The sequence below is a fragment of the Gossypium hirsutum genome, chromosome A05 (genome assembly GCF_007990345.1).
Source record: "Gossypium hirsutum isolate 1008001.06 chromosome A05, Gossypium_hirsutum_v2.1, whole genome shotgun sequence".
NCBI classification, from domain to species: Eukaryota; Viridiplantae; Streptophyta; class Magnoliopsida; order Malvales; family Malvaceae; genus Gossypium; species Gossypium hirsutum.
The window spans coordinates 15,549,154-15,571,470 of record NC_053428.1 but is presented as its reverse complement, the minus strand read 5'-3'; the positions used below and the strand labels follow the sequence as shown (position 1 = coordinate 15,571,470).

The 22,317-nt window shown below is 33.6% G+C and overlaps 3 protein-coding genes across 3 annotated transcripts; 1 reads left to right on the top strand and 2 right to left on the bottom strand.

Moving 5' to 3' along the window:
* Positions 1-426: 426 nt before the first annotated feature.
* Positions 427-3,841, bottom strand: LOC107943866 (GDSL esterase/lipase At5g45950). Its single transcript, XM_041113592.1, has 5 exons — positions 3,392-3,841; positions 2,418-2,548; positions 1,486-1,719; positions 1,022-1,268; positions 427-923 (listed from the first exon to the last, which is right to left on the bottom strand). Exons 1-5 carry the CDS (start codon positions 3,684-3,686, stop codon positions 733-735), a joined length of 1,098 nt encoding a protein of 365 aa, XP_040969526.1. The 5' UTR covers positions 3,687-3,841; the 3' UTR covers positions 427-732.
* An 11,600-nt stretch (positions 3,842-15,441) lies between these two features.
* Positions 15,442-17,619, bottom strand: LOC107943865 (peroxidase 19). The gene is made up of 3 exons (XM_016877683.2): positions 17,163-17,619; positions 16,799-16,999; positions 15,442-16,265 (listed from the first exon to the last, which is right to left on the bottom strand). The coding sequence occupies exons 1-3, from the start codon at positions 17,433-17,435 to the stop codon at positions 15,687-15,689; spliced, it is 1,053 nt and encodes a 350-aa protein (XP_016733172.1). The 5' UTR covers positions 17,436-17,619; the 3' UTR covers positions 15,442-15,686.
* Positions 17,620-20,174: 2,555 nt separating this feature from the next.
* LOC121229398 (uncharacterized) lies at positions 20,175-22,169 on the top strand. Its single transcript, XM_041113591.1, has 4 exons — positions 20,175-20,679; positions 20,777-20,856; positions 20,947-21,005; positions 21,587-22,169. Exons 2-4 carry the CDS (start codon positions 20,810-20,812, stop codon positions 21,889-21,891), a joined length of 411 nt encoding a protein of 136 aa, XP_040969525.1. The 5' UTR covers positions 20,175-20,679; positions 20,777-20,809; the 3' UTR covers positions 21,892-22,169.
* Positions 22,170-22,317: the final 148 nt, after the last annotated feature.

Genomic DNA, 22,317 nt, shown 5'->3' with positions numbered 1-22,317 from the left:
TTACAGGCAGTTTTTTCGCCTAAGCTTTAATCTTATAATTTTTTAGCGTTATTTCTTTCTAAAAAAAATAATTAAATTTGCACTCTACCATAATTTCGTCCACCATTGACATTTCTATAAGCCACCTACTTTTGTACCGTACTCGACCGATTGTTTTAGTCAAATTCGACAATTCCAATACAATTTGAAGGCTCCGTTAAAATTTGAATCGTATTTTTTTGCTAACAATTTTTTATTATATACACTAATAATTTAAAATTATATTGAAAAATTATAAAAATATAAAAAGATTATGAAATTTATAATTTTTTAAAAAATAAATTAACTAAAAAGTCTTAAATTTTCAAAATAAAATTAAAATTAAAAAAAAGTTCGTCAAATTATATTAAAAAATTTAAAATTTTCCAAAAATATAAAAAAGAAAAATTCAAACATAAGTGTGTATATTATTGACCAATAGTGAGCATTCATAATGTTTCTCCAAAAAAGAAAAAAGAAAAATAAGCATACTCCAATTATTTATTTTCTACTTTTTCAGTCCTTCCTTCCACCTTTCACTTTTCCATCCAACAAGCGTACCTCAAAAATGGTAGACAGATTGATAAACAAACAATAGGAGAAGCCAAAATGCTAAATTACACAAAACAGTTTCTTTTAGTCGTAGAGTCTTAGTACAAAGCATACTTAATTAACGCACCGATCTACCTAAAGTTGCAGCTTGCAGGCTTCTAGCTAGGCCATCAGCTGTTTCCGGAGAGAATCAATGGCCTGCCCAGCGATTATTTCATACATTCTTTCAGTGGGATGAACAGCATCCCAGAATACATATTTTGACGCATCAGCGCATGTACTCATGCCTCTGCATGTATCTCCATACTCTATGGTCCCCGTCCCGCAACACCCTTTTGAAGCTTCAATGAAACCTGTCATTTTTTTCATTATGTTTTTATCCAGAAGTTATTACATGCTACTATCGTCAAATGTTGAACAGAAAATAAAAAGGGAAAGATTAAAAGCTAACCATATTTTTTGGAGTTATTGACAGCGTCCTCAAAGATGCCATAAGCATCAACGTAGCCAATTTTCATCCCTAATGTTGTCCTGGCGACTTCCAACTTGAATTGTAGCTTGGAATTGAAGGAGGAGGAGAAATTGTTATACTTTTCCACACATGTTTCCTGGTTCATTAGAGTCTTGACAAGGGGCATGCACCCCAGGGGAGGCACCCCAACTACCACTAATCTTGTTATCCCAAGACTGTGCATCGTCTGCAATAAATCAAAACGACTTGGAATTTGTTAAACCAACAGAATATAGGATAGGATAGGAAGATGATTGTTGGGATCTGTAAATATTTAACCTATGTGTTCCCTACATGCAACTAATCTTAAAAGAGTTGAGTATTTTCCTTTCAACCAAATGGAATGTTAATGCTCTATACAAGATATATTACAAGTAGGGTATAGCAGAGAGACAGGGAGGCACCTTAACATCGTCAGACATGCAAGAAGCCAAGTAATTTTGGTACTCTTCCAAAGTATACTGCTTGGGGCGAATGGGTTCTAAATAGTAGTTTTGAAGAAAGTCATTTGTGCCCATACTCATCACAGCTACCGCATTTTTTATAATATTTTCTGCTTTCCTCGCTCCAACCAGTTGCCTCAGCCGCATCTTATATTCCCTGAAATACTCTAGCTGCTTGGAAACCGGCAGGACATGCTGTTTCACCGATAAAAACAAAAATATAAACACACACATGCACACATGCATTGGAAAAAGGAAGATTATGAGAAGAGATAAGTTGAGGAAAGTGTTCCTATTTGGTCTTGGTTGTTAAGCCTCTTGAGTTGGAGTTTGTCTAAGCTTCCCATGAAGGTTCGACTGAGGGTAAATTAAAGCTGGTGTTTGATTATGTTTCCATGTCCTACTGGTTTTAGGGAGAACGATATATTATCAAGTAGTTGTCATTTGAGGTGGGTTCAATTCTTTCATCAATTTTTCCCTTGATGCTTTTGGGGAAGGGTGGAATTGATAGCTTATCCATATATTTTGTTTTGGTGAATGGCTTGAGGTTGAGTATTTTGTTCTGGTTTGCCGATCTTGGAGTTTTGGGTCAGCACTTGTTTGGAAATTGATGATTCGAGTGTTTGCTGTTTTTGTGCTTGTCTAATCTTGATGTTCTCCTAGTGTTTGTTATACTGTTGTAATGCCATAGGAGTATAACGCTTTGGTGCTTATTGGTGTTGTTTTTATTGTGTTCCTATCGGAGGCCTGTTTTCGGTGTATGCTTAGGCGTTGCTCTTTATGTTATTAGTGATGTATCACCACTGTAACAGTGGATGTTTCTCTTTTATTAATAAAATTTCTTTTGTCGAGCAATATATATATATGTTTCCAAATAAAAGGGGCAGACTTACTGAGAGATTGGCAGTGAGCTCATCATAACCAGAAGCAGCTGATGCGAAACTAACACCATGCAAGATATCAACTGGTCTCAATCTCTTGTTAAGGAAAGGTCGAATTTCGTTCGTGTAACCCAAAGCTTCAGCTGATCATTTATTAATAAACACTACGTGAGCAGAGGACATTCTGAAATATTTATTGGCCAAAATCAAAGTTTTCCTTTGGCTTTTGACATTGAATACAGAATCGACAAATTACATTAATCGTGCATGAAAGAAAGAATATTTGTTTTCACTGCTTTTGAATTGATAGAGATGTGTAGCCTAGAATGTTGAAAGTGATCGATTCATCAGCTGCTAGCATGTATATATGATTTAACATTTAAAAGCATGATTGGTAATTGAACCAACGAAACATATATAATATATGAGAGTCCACAAGTACAATATCTTGTGCGTATTTTTAACACATTAAAGTAAGAAAAACAAATATATTTAGTTAGAAGTCTATTTTTAGACTTTCATGTTACTCATCTTTGCTTTGTTTTTCAATTTATCAGGTCACAACCAACTAATGAAGTTGTCTTATCGATTTAATGCTTAGTATATTTTGTACTAATCTTCATGAGTCTTTAATACAAAACAAAAGGAAAATATATCAAAATCAAAACCTATAGATTAATATTTGAAGTTGTCAAAACTTGCATGTAAATAATCTAGTCAAAACTCTTTAAACTATAGTATGGGTATTAGTTTTATATGTTCATTAGTAGGTCTTCAGATAAATAATTTTTTAGTCATTGTAAAGGATGAATCAAAGTGAATGAGCCAAAAACCAAACATTTTTCAGCAGCATCAGTCTGTTAACTGCAGTTGATGCCAATGATAAGATGATGCAGGGCGTTTGGAAACTCGAAAGCGTAAAAATTATATTTACAGTATGAAACTAGTTGACATATCAAGGTCTGAGAGACAAGGCAGTAAATTACCAATAAAATCAGTGGCTAGCCTTCCATTGCTGAACCGTCCAGTCGGGTGGCCTCTGAAGAAGTCTTTCCCATACGGTAGGAAATTACCCTTAAAGGGCGTAGCAATATAGTTGTTATTGCCTGGATCCACGCTGGAGTCTCCGAATACCACTACGCAAGTCACGTTGAATTTAGCTGCCAGCACCCTAACTTGTTGAATATCCACACCTCCTGAGAGCAATGGCATAACAGCGGCCAAGGCTAGTGCCAAAATCTGCACCAAAACAACCCTTCTCCTGGCCATATTTTGAGCCATATCTGGCTTGCTGAAGCTTGGAAAGGGAATCCGGTCCTTTATTAGAAATTCTATTCTCCGGAATGGATGTTACTCTTCCATGGCCGTACTTCAAATATTAAATAGGCCTCAGACGGGCTGGTTTGTGTTGGTTGAAACATTTAACAGCGTCTGCCAAGTTATGGAGAAATGCAAACTAATTGCATTAAATATGGAGTTCGAACAGTTACAGTCGTAAAAGTTTAGGACTTGTTAAGTTGATCATGGATATCCTATTAACCAAATCTTCAAGTTTCCACTCCGTGGATAACACGTTGCAGTCAATAAGTAGGTAGATATTTATGCTCAAATTCAAGTTTGAATACTTTGAATTTTAATTGATATTTTTCAATAAAAATTCAAATAGTGTGGTGAACTATTTCAATAATAAAAAATTATGATATTCGAATAGTGTGGCTTGAATTTAAGTTTTGTTATAGTTTTTCTCGTTATCAACTCGAAATTTGAATAAAAATTCGAACTATCAACCCATAACTTGAGTACATGCAGAGGAATCTGGGCCCCAGAAGATAAAGACATCAAAGGTTCATTGGGAGAGCTCTCGTGACGAGCTCTCGAGTTAGGCTCGCATGTTCTTGGGTGTTTGTGTTAACATTATGATTAATGGCAGACAATTTTAATGGAAAACAATCCAAGTGGTGCAAGTTTAACACCCTAAAGTTGACTTTGAAAAAGTGGCATGGGATAATTTTTTTTTTGGTCCTTGAGATAATGGGCTATTTATTGTTTGGTCCTTAAACCTCAACTATAAATAGGCCTTCTCATTTCTCATTTCAATTCATCCCAACCAATCTTTCTCTCTTAGTTTTCTTTTTCTCCCATTTGAGAATTCTTAAGGAATTCTATTTGTTTGTAATACTTTGAAGATAGTAAAGTTATCATCTGGTGTTAGTGCCCGAGGACGTAGGTATAATTTACCGAACCTCGTTAAAACTCTTGTGTTCTTTCTTGTCCTATTTTTCTTTCAATATTTGAGGGTATAATAGTAGTATTTAATTGTGCTATTAAATTACTATAGAAGGGATATTCTGTCTAAGGAAAGACTTGGTATTTAAGAGATCCATGTGATCCACCTCTCTTCCCTGGGAATTGAACTTTGTGTGATTTTTTAGTACAATAATTTACACGCTTCCGACCCTATTGGAACAACAAGTGGTATCAAGAGCCGAAGGTTAATGTAGTATGCTCTGTGGTTGCAGTTTAAACTGATCTTCCACATCAGAAAAGATTTCCTTAGGTATATTGAAAGATTATAGAGAAAACGGTCAGTGTAGGAGCTTCAACATCGTCCATGTGGACAAGACCGACAATTGCAAATGCAAGACTGGCCGTGGAGATCTTTGATGGCACAGGCCATTTTGGTATGTGGCAAAGTGAGGTTCTAGATGCCCTTTTTCAGCAGGGTCTAGACATTGCCATTGATGAAGAGAAACCAGATGATGTACAGGAGAAAGATTGGAAGGCGATCAATCGGTTGGCATGTGGCACAATTCGATCATGCCTTTCTCGAGAGCAGAGGTATGCTTTTTCAAAGGAGACTTCTGCAAATAAGTTGTGGGTGGCACTTGAAGAAAATTTTTTGAAGAAAAACAGTCAAAATAAGCTCCACTTGAAGAAAAGACTGTTTCGCTTCACATACGCCCCAAGTACCACAATGAATGATCACATCACCAAATTTAATCAGTTAGTCACTGATTTGCTGAATATGGATGAGACATTCAAAGATGAAGATTTGGCTTTGATGCTGTTGGGGTCACTTCCTGAGGAGTTTGAGTTCCTAGAAACTACTCTACTTCATGGCAGGAGTGATATATCTCTGAGCGAAGTCTGTGCGGCCTTATACAGTTATGAACAGAGAAAGAAGGACAAACAGAAAAACTCAATCAGAGATACAGAAGCTTTAGTAGTCTGAGGTCATTCATACATTCGGAAGAAAACTCAAAAGAGGAGATCAAAGTCAAAGTCCAGACTCGGGAAAGATGAATGTGCTTTTTGTCAAGAGAAAGGCCACTGGAAGAAAAATTGTCCAAAGCTGAAGAATAAGGGAAAAGCTGCTGTAGATGCTTGTGTTGCAAAGCATGATACCAGTGACTCTGAACTATCACTGGTTGCATCATCATCGCCGTTCCATTCAGATGAGTGGATATTGGATTCGGGTTGTACCTATCATATGTCCCCTAACCGGGAGTGGTTCTTTGATTTAGTAGAACTAAATGGAGGAGTTGTTTATATGGGCAATGACAATGCCTGTAAAACTGTTGGGATAGGTTCAATCCAATTAAAGAATAAAGATGGATCAACCAGAGTTCTGACTGATGTTCGGTACGTGCCCAGTTTGAAGAAAAATCTCATCTCATTGGGAGCCCTGGAATCCAATGGTTCAGTTGTTACTATGAGAGATGCGGTTTTGAAAGTGACATCTGGCGCACTTGTGATATTGAAGGGCATCAGGAAAAATAACTTGTATTACTACCAAGGTAGTACAGTTATTGGAGCAGTCGCTGCAGCTTCCTGCAACAAAGAATTGGACTCAATACAGTTGTGGCATATGAAGTTGGGACATACCAGCGAAAAATCCTTGTAAATTCTGGCAAAGCAAGGATTGTTGAAAGGTGCAAAGGCTTGCAAATTAAAATTTTACGAGCATTGTGTTCTGGGAAAGCAAAAGAGAGTGAAATTCGGTACTGCTATCCATAATACAAAAGGTATTTTGGAATATGTTCACTCAGATGTGTGGGGGCCTTCCAAGACACCTTCATTGGGAGGAAAACACTACTTTGTTACTTTTGTTGATGACTTTTCCAGAAGAGTTTGGGTGTATACCATGAGAACTAAGGATGAAGTGCTTAGAGTTTTTCTTAAATGGAAAACTATGATCGAAAACCAGACTGGCAAGAAAATCAAGCGGCTTAGGACGGACAATGGAGGGGAATATAAAAGTGATCCGTTCTTCGATGTGTGCCAAGAGTATGGTATTGTTCGACACTTCACAGTTAGGGATACACCACAGCAGAATGGATTGGCAGAGCGTATGAATCGAACATTGTTGGAGAAAGTTCGATGTATGTTGTCCAATGCTGGGTTGGGCAAGCAATTTTGGGCTGAGGCTGTGACATACGCTGGCCATCTTGTTAATCGTTTGCCATCATCTGCATTAGAAAGAAAAACTCCTATGGAGGTATGGTCTGGAAAACCGGCTACAGATCATGATTCCTTACATGTGTTTGGATCCACTGCATATTACCATGTGAAGGAGTCAAAGTTAGATCCGAGGGCAAAGAAAGCTCTCTTTATGGGAATCACTTCTGGAGTGAAGGGATTTCGTCTTTGGTGCTTAAGCACAAAGAAAATGATCTGTAGCAGAGATGTTACCTTTGATGAATCTGCCACATTGAAAAAGGTAGTAGATAAAGATATTCAGACGAGCAATACTCCACAGCAGGTGGAGTGTACTCCAAAACAGGTGGAGTTTGAGCAGATGGGGATTTGCCCAGTTAATAAGTCTAATTCTCCAGCCACAATGGAGGAATTAGAGGTTGAAGAGGTTCTGACCCAAGAACCACTAAGTACACCAGAACCAGTTGCAGTTGCAAGGCCACGGAGAGAAATTCGTAAACCTGCTCGATTTACTGATATGGTGGCTTACGCCCTTCCCGTTGTTGATGATATTCCTATCACTTATCAAGAAGCAATGCAAAGCTTAGAAAGTGATAAATGGAAAAGTGCCATGGATGAAGAAATGCAGTCTCTCCTGAAGAACAATACTTGGGAATTGGCACAATTACCGAAAGGTAAAAGGGCAATCGGATGCAAGTGGGTATTCGCAAAGAAAGATGGATCTCCTAGCAAGAAGGATATTCGCTACAAGGTAAGATTGGTAGCTAAAGGCTACGCTCAGAAGGAGGGAATTGACTACAATGATGTATTTTCCCCTGTTGTGAAGCATTCCTCCATTAGAATTTTGTTGGCCTTGGTAGCACAGTTGAATTTGGAACTAGCTCAACTTGATGTTAAGACGGCTTTCTTGCATGGTGAGTTAGAAGAGGAGATCTATATGACTCAGCCCGAAGGATACACAGATGCTGGTGGTAGAAATTGGGTTTGTAAGCTGAACAAATCGCTATATGGATTGAAGCAATCCCCGAGGCAGTGGTACAAGTGATTTGATAGCTTTGTGAGAAGGCAGAAGTACACAAGAAGCAAATATGACAATTGTGTATATTTGCAGAAGCTACATGACGGATCTTTCATTTATCTACTCTTGTATGTTGATGATATGTTAATTGCTTCGAAGAGCCAAAATGAGATAGATAAGCTGAAGGCTCAGTTGAATCAAGAGTTCGAGATGAAAGATCTAGGTGAGGCCAAGAAGATTCTCGGCATGGAGATAAGTAGAGATAGACAGAGAGGCAAGCTTTGTTTGAATCAGAAGCAATATTTGAAAAAGGTATTACAATGTTTTGGTGTAAATGAAAATACAAAACATGTAAGTACCCCACTTGCTTCTCATTTGAAACTTAGTGCTCAATTATCTCCGAAAACTGAAGAAGAAAGAGAATATATTGCAAAAGTCCCATATGCTAATGCAGTTGGGAGTTTGATGTATGCGATGGTGTGTACGCGGCCTGACATTTCACAAGTTGTTGGAGTTGTGAGCAGGTATATGCATGATCCTGGAAAAGGACATTGGCAAGCTGTGAAATGGATTCTACGGTATCTTCGAAAAACCGTAGATGTTGGTTTAATTTTTGAACAGGATGAAGCACTTGGTCAGTTTGTAGTTGGATATGTTGATTCCGACTTTGCTGGTGATTTAGATAAACGTCGTTCAACTACGGGGTATCTGTTTACTCTTGCGAAAGCCCTAGTGAGTTGGAAGTCTACCTTACAGTCTACAGTAGCTGTGTCTACTACAGAGGCAGAATATATGGCAGTTACAGAAGCTGTTAAGGAGGCTATTTGGCTTAATGGATTGTTGAAAGACTTAGGAGTTGTTCAAAGTCACATAAGTTTATATTGTGACAGTCAGAGCGCTATTCATTTAGCGAAAAATCAAGTCTATCATTCAAGAACCAAACATATCGACGTAAGATATCACTTTGTGCGGGAAGTCTTTGAAAAAGGAAAAATTCTACTTCAGAAGATTCCAACAGCAGATAATCCCGCAGATATGATGACCAAGGTGGTAACAACAATCAAGTTTAATCATTGTTTGAACTTGATTAACATCCTGAGAATTTGAGCACCTTCAGGTGTATGACGTTCGAGAGTGTATTTGGAGACACTACAAAAGATAGCTTTATCAAATTTGGGGAGTTGAAGGAAGTGTGTGAAGATGTGATTATCCTAATCAAATCTTCAAGGTGGAGATTGTTAACATTATGATTAATGGCAGACAATTTTAATGGAAAACAATCCAAGTGGTGCAAGTTTAGCACCCTAAAGTTGACTTTGAAAAAGTGGCATGGGATAATTTTTTTTTTGGTCCTTGAGATAATGGGCTATTTATTGTTTGGTCCTTAAACCTCAACTATAAATAGGCCTTCTCATTTCTCATTTCAATTCATCCCAACCAATCTTTCTCTCTTAGTTTTCTTTTTCTCCCATTTGAGAATTCTTAAGGAATTCTATTTGTTTGTAATACTTTGAAGATAGTAAAGTTATCATCTGGTGTTAGTGCCCGAGGACGTAGGTATAATTTACCGAACCTCGTTAAAACTCTTGTGTTCTTTCTTGTCCTATTTTTCTTTCAATATTTGAGGGTATAATAGTAGTATTTAATTGTGCTATTAAATTACTATAGAAGGGATATTCTGTCTAAGGAAAGACTTGGTATTTAAGAGATCCATGTGATCCACCTCTCTTCCCTGGGAATTGAACTTTGTGTGATTTTTTAGTACAATAATTTACACGCTTCCGACCCTATTGGAACTATAGTTTGCAAACAGAGGGTGTGAAGTCAAATGGATAGTTCGATGAACACGTGTTAAGTCTAGAACAGTATATGTGTTGACATGCATGGAGCCTATTTAAAACATCATTTCGATGAACAATAATTGTATCTTATAAATACTAAATTCCTCTCACACGATAGAACATACAACAAAACACTCAACAAGTTTAATTGAATAATAAATTGTATCCAAATAATTTAGGGTTACATCTTTTAAATTTCCTTAAAAATTAAACTTTTTATTTTTATTTTTTAAACCTATGGCCATTGTACTGTATACAAGTAAAAATAAAAATGGTTGACAAGATTTCGTGAGTAATTTATGTATAAGTTTTGTCTACTTCTTTTTAATTTTTCTATATAAATTTGTACTACTTCATATTTTAATTGATTGAATGTATATATTTATAATTGTGAATGTAGTATATTTATAATAATAAAATTTAAAAGAAAATAACGAATCCCCGATTCCCCATGCAAAATTCCACCAAATTAGACAACCAATCACCATGTAAAATTATTGTGTGCACCATTAATGTGTAAATAAATTATATGCAGTGTTTAAGTAAGGTTCGGCAAATAATCAAAGTGGACCCTTCCAATAAATTATTTTAATTTTCACGTCTAACCACTGAAAAAAAGGGAAACCGTTGAAATGTATGGTATCTAGTGGTTGAGATAAATATGTATATTTTTTCAAGAACACATAAATATATTGACAATGAATAATATATAGATATTTAGTCAACTATGTGACGGTACACATTATTGAAAAATGTATCAAATTAATATATATGATATAAATTGCAATCCAAGTTTGGTCCCATTGACAACTAGCTATCAAAATAGACCTATTTAGTTATAAGTGATTGATCATGTCTTACCCTAAATTCAGTAGCAAATAAAATGAGAAGAAAATGGAATCCCAGCTGGTACATATAAAAGTCTATATGCTGGCTCCAGATCATCTTTCCAGGCCCTCGATGCCGGATTAATTCTAAAAAGAATCTAGCTTATTGATTTAAAGTGACTGGTTAGGCCAACTACCGCATACATATATATTAAAAGCCCCTTCTTAGCCCTTATATAATCTGGCTATTAGGGTGTAATTAGTACCCCTTAATCACTGCCTTTGAACTTGTAAATGAAGTATACAAGCCTTTTTGTTGGTATTTATTTCTTCGACCTTCCGCCCAATGACAACTTTTAAATGAGACAAGTACATTTGTTCAGTGCAATTAATAAAACTATATATGTTTTCAATAATTAAAAGAAAAATGTCGGCCTCATCAACCATACTTGGCGACGTAAATTGAATACTGAAAAATAAAATAAAACGCACCAAAATACAGTTACAACTTTTTTTTGGTCGATTTCAGTTGAGCTTTGATCACTACTATTCAAATTAAGTGAATAAATTTACACCATATCCCCTCAAAATTCAAATTTAAATTGTGCACTCTTGTTGACATTTTCTCCATTCATCTCCAACCATCCTACTTTATATTTAAATTAATTAATATTATAATATATAAAACTTTAATTTTAAATGTTTTAACTGTTTATAAAATATAATTTAAACATATAAATTACATGTTTAACTATTAAAATCACATATAACAACTTTAATAAATTAATATTTTTTTATAAGTTATAGAATAATTGAATCAAATGCAAATTATCTTTTATTTTTCAGCTTTTTGGGATTAAAGTCAAGTTTTTATACTTACAACACAATACTCTTCCCATTGAGCTAACATATTGTTGGCATTACTATTATCATCATCATCATTAGACCTGTTCAAGGGCCGAATAGTCTACTCGGCTTGATAGGCCCAATCTGATTTGGGTTGGGCTTGAACAAGAATTTTTACACTTCAGCACAACTCGATTCAATTTTAAAATATTCTTTTATCATTTAAATTTAATCATAAAAACATTTAATATATATTTTAATATTTTTTTGAATAGTGAAATGGGCTGTTGGGTGACTAGGTTGAAAATGAATCTAGTCTTGAAATTTTTTGAAACTGATCCTCTGCTTGGCCTAACCCGACTTATGGACAAGTCTAATCATCATCATCATCATAACCATCACAACACCATGTTATTATTAAATTGGTATTAATAAGTAATTAACTTAAATTATCATACAAATATAGTAAAATAAATTTTCAGAATTCATTATTAATATTATGATATATAAATTTTAAATAATTAATATAATTTATTTATAAAATTTATTTTAAATATATAAATCATATTTATAGTTTATTGTTTATATAAATAAGGGATAAATTTATAGTTGAACAGCTGAATTGTTTTTTAGAAGTTCAAAAATTAAAATTTTCTATTTGTATAATAACTTTTTAAAGGTTAATATTATTTCAAACATCAATGCTAATCCCACCTTTAGTCTTCGTTGCAGGTAACTTACAGCTATTGCTACCTTTTTGGGGGATTTTGTGATCCAAGAAAAAATGTCGAAAAAGAAAATTAATGAATTTTGAGCTATTCGCATTGATTGGCGATGCACTGCTTTGATTGAATTTCTGACTGCAATTGTCGCTGCCTTTAATGTCCTTTCAACTTTTCCTTTTTTTTTTCTTAATGGCAAGTTTAGTCACTAAAGTTTATATATTTTATCAAAATAGTCTTAATTATATTTTTTAGTATTTTTTTCTATCAACCTTTATTTTTTCTTTTAAATTATTTTTTTAACAGATTTAATAAATACTGTTTAAAAAATTAACAGAAATTTTATAAAATATTTTTAATGAGATGTAATTTATTACTTAGACAACCTAAAATATAATTACATATAAAAAATGATAAAAATAAAAAAATCATACATGGAATAAAAAATAACTCTTAAATTAAAGAAAATAAATATAATTATCTAAAAAAAGTTTGAAAATGAATGCATATGTTTGTTTACTGATAGGTTTCAAAAAGATAATTAATAAATCAAACCGAAAATATTAAATTTGTGCTTCATTTTGAATTTTTTTACATAATTACATTTATTTTCTTTTAATTAAATTTTTTTAACTTCATGAATTAATTAATTAATTCTTTTATTATTTTACCCATGTAATTATTTTATTGAGGTATCTAAGTAATAAATTATATCTCATTAAAAATATTTTATATATAAAATTTCACATCATCCCGTTAAGTTTTTTAACATTACTTTTATCAAATCTGTTAAAAAAATAATTTAAAAAAAAAACAAAAGTTAATGATTAAAAAAAGCTCAAAAATATAATTAGGATTATTTTGGTAAAACATATAAATGTTAGTGGTGAAATTTATTATAAGACATTTTTTTTCCAAAGTATCCATTGAAGCAAATGTAATAATTAATCTTTTATGTTTTATAAACTCATTAAAATAATAAAGACTAAGCACAAAGGTTAAAACTGTTCTATTCTATTTATTATAGCCTGTAATAATTAGTCTCCCTATAACTGTATCCCTTGATACTACATATACTTTTTATTCTTGAATTATCACTCTTTTTATATTTAAACTTTAATTTTCTCCTAATTGAAAAATCAGGAAATTGATTTTTAAAGAGCCCATATATAAGATTAATAGAATCGATTGAGTCTTAGCTTAATTCGTATGAATATTATTGTAACGCAAGAGGATATAGGTTCAAATATGTTGAAGCGCATTATTTTTCTATTTATGGGTTGGGAGGGTCTATAGATAATCTTAAGTATTATATAAAAAAGAGTAAATATGATTTGAATATATAACAAAATTATTAAAAAAAGGTCAAATAAAACAATCATCTAAAGGAACAAATTTATAGTAAGTATTATAAGACTTCACTTTCTTAACATAATTTTCATCTAATTCCCAGTTGGTGCCTTCAAAAATTTTGAAGTAAGATGAAACAAAATACTTATTATCACCCAAAACCTTCACTCTATTACTATACTCATCCTTACAATTGCCTCCTAGATTAATACCCCTAACATTTGAAACACTACCAACATTACCCTAAACACCATTTATGCACTATCTTCATCTGCTTCACCCTTACATAGTACACCATTGTTTAACATATATGTCAAGAACATCCTCAAAAGGTTCAAGAAATGCAGTAGGAATGTCATGCTCAATTTTAGCATCCAAATGTTTAACATATAAGTCAAGAACCCACCTTTCACTAATTGGGTTGCTAGTTCTAACACAATGGCATCCTTTTCATTTAACATTCTCAACCTCATGCTCAATGATTTACCAAACTCAACATAGTAAATGTTCATCTTCCTATTCAAGTCATACCCTAAACTCTTTGGTATTTCCATGATCAGTCTAATATTAGCACATTAAATTAGGATCCTCATAACTAAGTAAAAAAAAAAAACCTATCATGTGAAGATAAACAAACATTAAAGATATGATCACGTGACTATGTGACAATTAAAAAAAAAACCATGCCAACATGTAAATTATATATAAACAAGACACTTATTATGTGAAAAATAATAAACAATAGAGAGAGATCTACTTACATTGATATAAAATAAAATTATTTTACACCCTTTCATATCTTTTTGTAGGATTAATGTTTTAACAATTCAACTATTTAATTTATTGATATAATTGTATTTGTCATGCATGTAAACTTTAGAATCGATTTGATATCTCTATCACTTTGATCTAAAATACTGTATATATTAATATTTATCGTATGGTTGAATTCTTTTTGCATAAAACAAATAGTTAGAAATTTTTAGTTCATGTTAAATTTAACATGCATGACCTATATGAATGAAATATGACATATTATGATTAGATTGTTAAAATATTAATTCTACAAAAAAAATACTAAATAGTGTAAAACAACTTTAGTTTTGCACCAATGTAAATGAAACCTTCCTCATAAATAATATATGAAAGTAACATAACAATCTTTACATAATATTTATTATTTGTTAATATTTTATGTATTTACATATATTTTAAGTTTTTATATATTTATTATAATTTTTATATAGAATCATGACCAAATAGACAATAAGTATAAAAGCTTATGACTAAATTTGTTTTTATAGATCAATTAAAAAAGTGTAACGTTATGATTCCGTTACTCACTTAATAATGATAAAAAAAAATCTCGAACGTGTTACCGAATAAATTATAACTTTTTTTAGTTGATGATCATAAAAGAAACTTACTAATTGTGAGATGACTGCTAATTATGAGATGACTGACTGTTAGTGTAGTTTACTTAGCTAGTAAAAGAGTTTTCTGCTTATTTTTGTGTAGAGGAGACTCAGAAAAGAAAAATTTTCAATTTAATCCTCTTATAAATAGAGAAATTATAAATTAATATATATAATAAAATTGTACTTTAGCCCCTAAAATAATAAAATTTTAATTCAATCTTTTTATAAGTAAAAAAAATTATAAATTAATATATAATAAAATTGCATTTAACTTCCTAAAAATGAAATAATTTCTATTTAATTCTTTTTATAAATTAATACGTAATAAATTTATATTTTAATCTAAAAAAATATAATTAAATTTCCAACCTTCCTAAAAAAAATTATTGAATTCACCACTGTTTTTGTGTGGAGCCCTTTCTGAAGTCTCGCTTAAAGAGACTACTTGAGGCTTTGACTCTAAATTTGAAGATGCTTCTTTGCTTCTTTTTATCTTTTGCATGCCCAAACATATCCTTTCTTGGAGGTTTATGGAAAGGAAATAATAACTTAAAATAAAGTGCGAGGTAATTATAGGTTGACGGTAAGCTTACGAATTTTCATTCTCTCACTTTGCGGTCAAGATAATTCAAAAAGAAAAACAGAACCACTGAAAAGTGATCGATATAAAGGTCTCCTATCTACCAAGTTCCATGTTGTTTGGGGACTAAATTTTCTAGACATTCACAAAAGTCTACAAAATCCCAATCAATAAATAAAAGAAAGCTTAGAACTAAAAAAAGGGGATGGGGAGGTATATGAATGGGAAGGAAAAAAAAAGCTTCACATGTGTATGCTACAAACCTTCCTTTTCTCTCCATGTCTTCTTCCCCTTTTGACGCCAATTGAGCCCATTTTTTCCATAGCTGCTGAAAAGGCCAGGAAGAACTTTGCCTTGTCTAGCCCAAAAGATTGGACCAGAGGCTTGGTCCTCGGGTCCAAAAATAGACCTTCGTCTGAAGCTAACAAGCCCAGTTTGCTCTGTAAATTTGCATAATAAGCATGGTCGAATACGAATGGGGTGGTGACATCGAATGGAGCCACAATGTCATCATTACCACCAACCTGTGGGCATGACATCTTCAAGGCCTTTAGTAGCCTTGGATCAATGGCAGGGTCAGCCTGCTTAGTGCCTTTATAATTGTAGAGTCGGTCCACGAAGTTCTTGCAGTGGGCAAAGCCGATGGTGTGCGCACCTGAGAGCACAACCAGGTCCTGGATGGTTAACCCTTTTGAGCTAAAGAGTTTGATCAGTTGGTCGACGGTTGAATTTGCATGTGGGAGATTGTTGGGGACCCTGGATGCCATTGACATTTTCCCATCCCACCTTCCTTTCTTCACTACGTAATAAGGTCCCCCAGCCTGGAAACACATTAAATCACAGTAAAACCAGTGTCCATTAAATATTTACTAAACTTCCTCGTTAGTTGAAAACCAACATATCTTAAGATGAATTAATTAAAACCAAAGGACTCGGCTGTCTTAACATTGATAGTGATATAATAAAATCAAACATGTTGGAGACTCAACATAAGGTCGAAAGTCAAGATCAGGTAGTAGGACAAGCTTAGCAGCAGAATCTTGGCTGTTAATCAACAAGTTTCGCTGTAGACAAAATAGGCACATGGAAATATGAATATCTTTCGTGTCTTATTAGAGAGTTTCAACTGATAAGTATAGCTGTAATGCAGAAAATAAGTAATATTAATATATATATTTTTTCCAATCTTCGACTCTGGAAACATCATCCGAATTGGAAGATATGCATGTAACGATATCAAATTAATTTCTTTGTTTTTTTCCCCCAGCAATATGATTGTAAACAGAGATAATATCTAATGCATGAGATGAGAAGCAAATCGAGACCAATAAAAAGTGAAAACGGTTGCACTTACCAAATGGATAAAATCTCTGGCTGCAATTGCAAGAATATCAGCGCAAGAAACAATGCCGGGGCATTTGCTCTCCACCAAAGCCTTGGCTCTCGTTATTGTATCAAACCCCTCTGTTCTCAGGTCCCTGTTATCCGCTGCATCTTTCTCTGCTAATATTTTACTTCCAGGCTGTGTTGCTATAAGGATAGACGCATCGCAACCCTACAATATAACAGTAATCCAAGCCAAAATTTTGAATCAATCATCAGCTAAAATTTTATATGGTTGGAAATCAATGGAGCATTGTAGGCGCATTAATGCTAACATGTGCTTGCATGCATGCAGAAGTAAGAACTGATAAGTAATTGAATATAATTTGCATTACTTCTACAAAGCAGTCATGGAAGAAGAGGCGAATGGTGGCAGGTGCAGAGACAGGGGTTTCTTTGAATTGTTGGGAGGTGATGGAGCCGACGAGTTGCTCAACTTGAGGGCAAGATTTTGCATAGTAATTGACAGAAAGCTGGCGTGGGGGGCGTTTGGCCTTGGTGGTAATGGTTACAGGATTGGAGGAGTTTATGGTTACAAAGAGAATGATGAAGAAACAAGTGAAAACCAAGGAAGAAGAAGAAGAAGAAGTTGGAGAAAGGATAGGCATGATTGTGAAGTGTGTTTGGTCGGCAGCTTAGGACAAAGAAAGGAATAGTAGTGGAGAATATAAAAGAGCTAAGACCAGGTTAAAAATTCTGTAGTGGGACAATACAAATTGCCTCAACTATAAAAGAAGATAATCAACTCCCGTGAAACCCAATCCCTACATGAATGATAGGAAACAAAATAATAAGACATTTCCCTTTGACACTGTTCTGGTATAAGTATATGACTAGAAATTTAAGGTAAAGATTTGGCTAATCATAGCCATGTTATAAAACAATAATAGCTAAGACGATTCCTCACGGATTTGTGTAATGATTAAAATTCTAACATACATGTTAACCTCTTTTATATGAAAACACACACACACACAAAAAGAATCTTAGATTTAAAACGAACAACAAATTCAGGTAATTATCTTGTTTTTTTATAGACAAGTGGTTTGATTTAAATGCCAACGGACTATTGGTAATTAATTAATTAAGCAAGGGTAAGGAAGCAAACAGGCAATATTAAGGGTGAAGAGAAAAACAGTAAGGGTGGATAAAAAGCAGTGAAGCTAATGAGTGGAGGGTACTACTCAACCCCACTAGCCAACCAAACATGAGTTCTTAAATGCAATGCATGTGCAAACGAAACGAGGGAAACCCACCATATCATAAATAACTCTTGTGTCAAACAGATTAATCAGATTCAGGGCCATTAGCTTTTACTCCTCTCTCTCTAGGGTATGCGTCAATTGCTATTTTACTTGCCCTTTTCAGTCAAGTCTTAAGTGGAAGGGAACCTTTTCCTTGTGAGCATATTAAAAGCTGCTAGCACTATCTCACGCTCAAATTCCCTTTTTCTTAACTTTTTGTTATTGTACTAGTACATGTTTATGGAAATTAGGCAATTGTTTGGACTTTTTAACTTAAGATGAAATTCAAATATGGATATATATTTATCATGCTAATACTAAGACACGGGTTAGGTGGACGTTTTTTCCTACTAACATTTTACCGCATCTGAAGGTCGGTCCCAATTCCCAATCAGGTTTTTGGTAAATACATTTTTGTTTGGGGGGAGTTGGGTGAAACTACAGAAGCCGAAATAATCTGTCTGCAAATATAAATCAGGTTTGTGATTGTGGCTGTCATGTGGGGGAAGTAATGTGTAAATAAGCAGTATAAAATCGATTTTTTACTGCAAATTTCTGTTGCTTTTTCTTTCGATGTCTTATGCCCTGTTAATCTGATCCACTTCTAACTTCCAGATAATGACATCTGATGACTCTGTTAAAAGTCAAAAACAAAAAACTGAAAAGGCATGGGTAACTGAGATTGCACGGACTTTTTCCAGTCAAAAAACAAAGCCGCTAAAGTCTAAGAAAAAAACTGTGTTCTCGATTATCGAAGATACAAGTTGGCAGTGGCAAATTTAATCATTTTTAATTCCTTTAATTAATAGGAAATTTCAGAACTGTCACCCAGACCAAGGATTTGCGAAACAAAGTACATTGTCGTTTCGCCTTTTTTTTTTCTTAGTAGTTGAGCCTTTAACTGGATTCGGTTTGTCTGAGTTGATTGAACCATTGTTTCCTTCTTGTTGGCAGCCTCCATGCAAAGATGCAAAATTTTGTAGCCTAAACAACCAGTTTATAGTTTATATCGCCGCTGTAATTCGGCCCATTCATATACTTTTTAGACATGTTCTAACCGTTATGTCTCTCTGCTTTATATAATTAGATTACGTCATTTCTGCAATAGGAGTGAAAATGATATATTGTGGGTAAAAGGTTTTTCGAAGAAAAAAACAACTAATTTTTTATTAAATCAATAAAGTTGAGATTCTAAAAAAATTTAAGTTTCTTAACTTCACTCTCACAGTCTTTTCTTTTTAGATTTATTTTAAATTTAAATTGTTTCTGTAATATCACATAAAAATATTTTTAAAAATTTAATAATAGTTAATATTTTTAAATGATTAATTTATGACGCTAACACACTTAAAGGCTTAATAATATCTAGATTATGGCATAATTATGATGTATTTGAAATTTTTTATTTAAAAATTATATTTATAAAAAAAATTAACTAAATTTTAGTTAAAATGATAAATTTGAAAATTTTGAGACCTTGATATATTATGCTCAAGCCTCTTTATTGTGAATTTTTTTTCCTCGTAATAGCACGTATCATCTTTTCAATTTTTACCCTTTTGTTAGACTTGTCAACATACCAATAAAACAGCTCAATTAGAGTGCTATTATTATATGCAAACCACGTTGAATGAAAAGTTGTTGCATTAATATTAATATTCACTCTATTATATCTTTTGATAGTGCTTCTCTTTTGCATGATGAGATTGAGAGACTTAAGAGAGTGTGTATATGATAAATCTTTTGGTTTGGATTAATTTTTGTCCCTCTTCTTATGCTTTTTGTTTGTGTTGCAATTTTTAATGCATTATGATTTTACATTAAAAAAAATAAAAAAAAATAATTTATAGCTTCATGCACATCAATATTACGAAATGCATAAATAGTTGAGTATTTCTTTTTCTTCCAAAGTATAAATATATTTCAATTTCAAAGTGAATTGAACTTGTGGTGTGTAAAGGAGTTTATTAAAATGATTTGATTGTTGAATACGGTGTGGTATTCTTATAGAAAAGAAAATCAGTTTCGAGCAAAGCCCAATTCATAATATTTTCCAGTGGGCCAGAAATAATTCCCATAGAATTTAGGCCAAGCTCGTGTTTTTGGGTCAAACTCCGATTTCAATCCAGACATTTCCCCAACGCTGCATTTTATTCTCAGCACGCATTTCTCTGTTTTTGCCTGGAACTGTACTGCTTAGCATTGCACATAGACTGTTTGATAAAATCACCCAGCGAATCGAGTTTGAGCTGAGTAGACTCCGCACCTGAAAACTCGAAACAATGCAACGGTTAGCATCAAGAATCACCGTAACCGCGAAAGTTTCCTCGTCACTAAGAACTATCATCCTGAAAGAAACACCATCTTCTTCTTCTTCTTGGCTTTCAATTCGCTGCTTCTCTGCGTTCTCTTCGCAGCAACGTGTCAAAAACCCCGAAACAGAAGCAATCCCAGGAGATCTATTGAAATGGGGTTCACTCGGTTTTTTCAGGACTTCGAGATTTGCATCTGGGTTCAAGCCTTTAGAACCCAAGCCATTGGATTCCATCATGGATTTGAACCGAGCAAAAAACCGTTCACCTGAGGACCTTGCTTCTATTTGGATGATGTAAAATATACCCAATTACTGAACTTTTCTTTCCCTTTTCATTTTCATGTTGTTAATATGAAAGAACAAATTGATTAAGCAAATTATTTATGTTCAGTATCACTTGGGAAGAGGTCATATTGGGTTGACCATGAAGGCAAAACTTTACCGTTTATTGGAACAAAGAGGCTCAGATTGGTAATCCATTTGATTCCATTGTTTATGTTGTTACATACACGTTGTTGGGTTTCATAATTCTTGCTAGTCTCACTTTATCTGTCTTAGCAGCCGGTATTTTGTCATTCCTTTGTGGAGAGGAAGTGGTTATACAACAATGTTTGCTCAAGGTTTGTTATTTGATCTGTAGTCTTTGAACTTTTTTCATATTGGTTTAATGTGACAATTGATTTATTTTGCGGTGGCTGACTTCTCTTGCTTGTGATCTATATAACCGATGATTTAACTTCGGCAAAATGCTTTCTATACTACAATGCTCATAATCATGTTATGGTTTATTGAGTCATGCCTGTTGTAGCAATAAATGTGTATTAAGAAACAAGCTAGTTTAGAGCCATAATTGTGAACGAGCTCATCATTCTCAACCATACTTTTGATTTGATACTATCTGGCATAACATCATGGCTTTTGCAGTTGGGAAAAAGCATTGGAAATGCCTTGCCGCAAGAGTTTCTATCTATTGGCCATTCTTGCGCATGCTAATTCCCAAATTTCTGTTGAACGCATCAGAACCAGGAATCCAATTAGGGTTATTTGCTATAATGAACAGTACTAAATACTAATGATGTTATGCATTAGGCCCTCAATTAGATTTTTAGATAGCATATGCCATTGAAGTATACAATCAAAATTTGCATTCTTCCACAAATTTGTTAGTTTGCTTAAATGTTTATTCAAAATTTTGTTGCAGTGCAATTGCCATACATGCTTTTCACTGGTCTTGAAGATTATAAAGCAAGAGGAACTCAAGCATCTCCTTACTTCACTGCATCCTTTTACACAGAATTTGCAGAAAGCAAGGACTTGGTACTTATTCGAGGAGATATTGTTTTCACCAGCAAGCTTACTGATGAGGAAGCAAAGTGGCTCTTGGAAACCACTCAATCTTTTTATCTTAATGATGTGAGATACGAGCTGGTTGAATGTTTCAATAAAGAACCACGTGATTTTGAGTTTAAGGATGTCTTACAAGCTTTAGACATGCCCATTCTGTAACTTATTAAAATAATATTTTTTTCTGAATTGCAATGCTTCATTTTGAAGAAGTGTGAAGCAATCATTTTTCTAAACACTACTTGTTCCATTTTCAAGAAATTATTTAAATCTCTCCAGAAGAGAGGATGGTGTTTAGATTATTTGTTGTGTTCTTGGGAGAAATATTGAAGAGAGATTATGTGTGAGACCAAGTGTTTCATTTTACTTAGAGAGATACAGATCTTACACTTTTTGTCTCCCATTTAAATGATATCAACGAGTTAACCATTCTCTTTATATATCAGATTGTATTCATTTATGTATTGTGAGCTAAGTTCTCTTCAATCATCGAGTAAAAGTTATCTACCTGTGAAGCATGAAACTACGAACTTACAAAACTTGCTGTGGAAGATGCAATATAAATTGTATTTAATTCTATTACAGAGT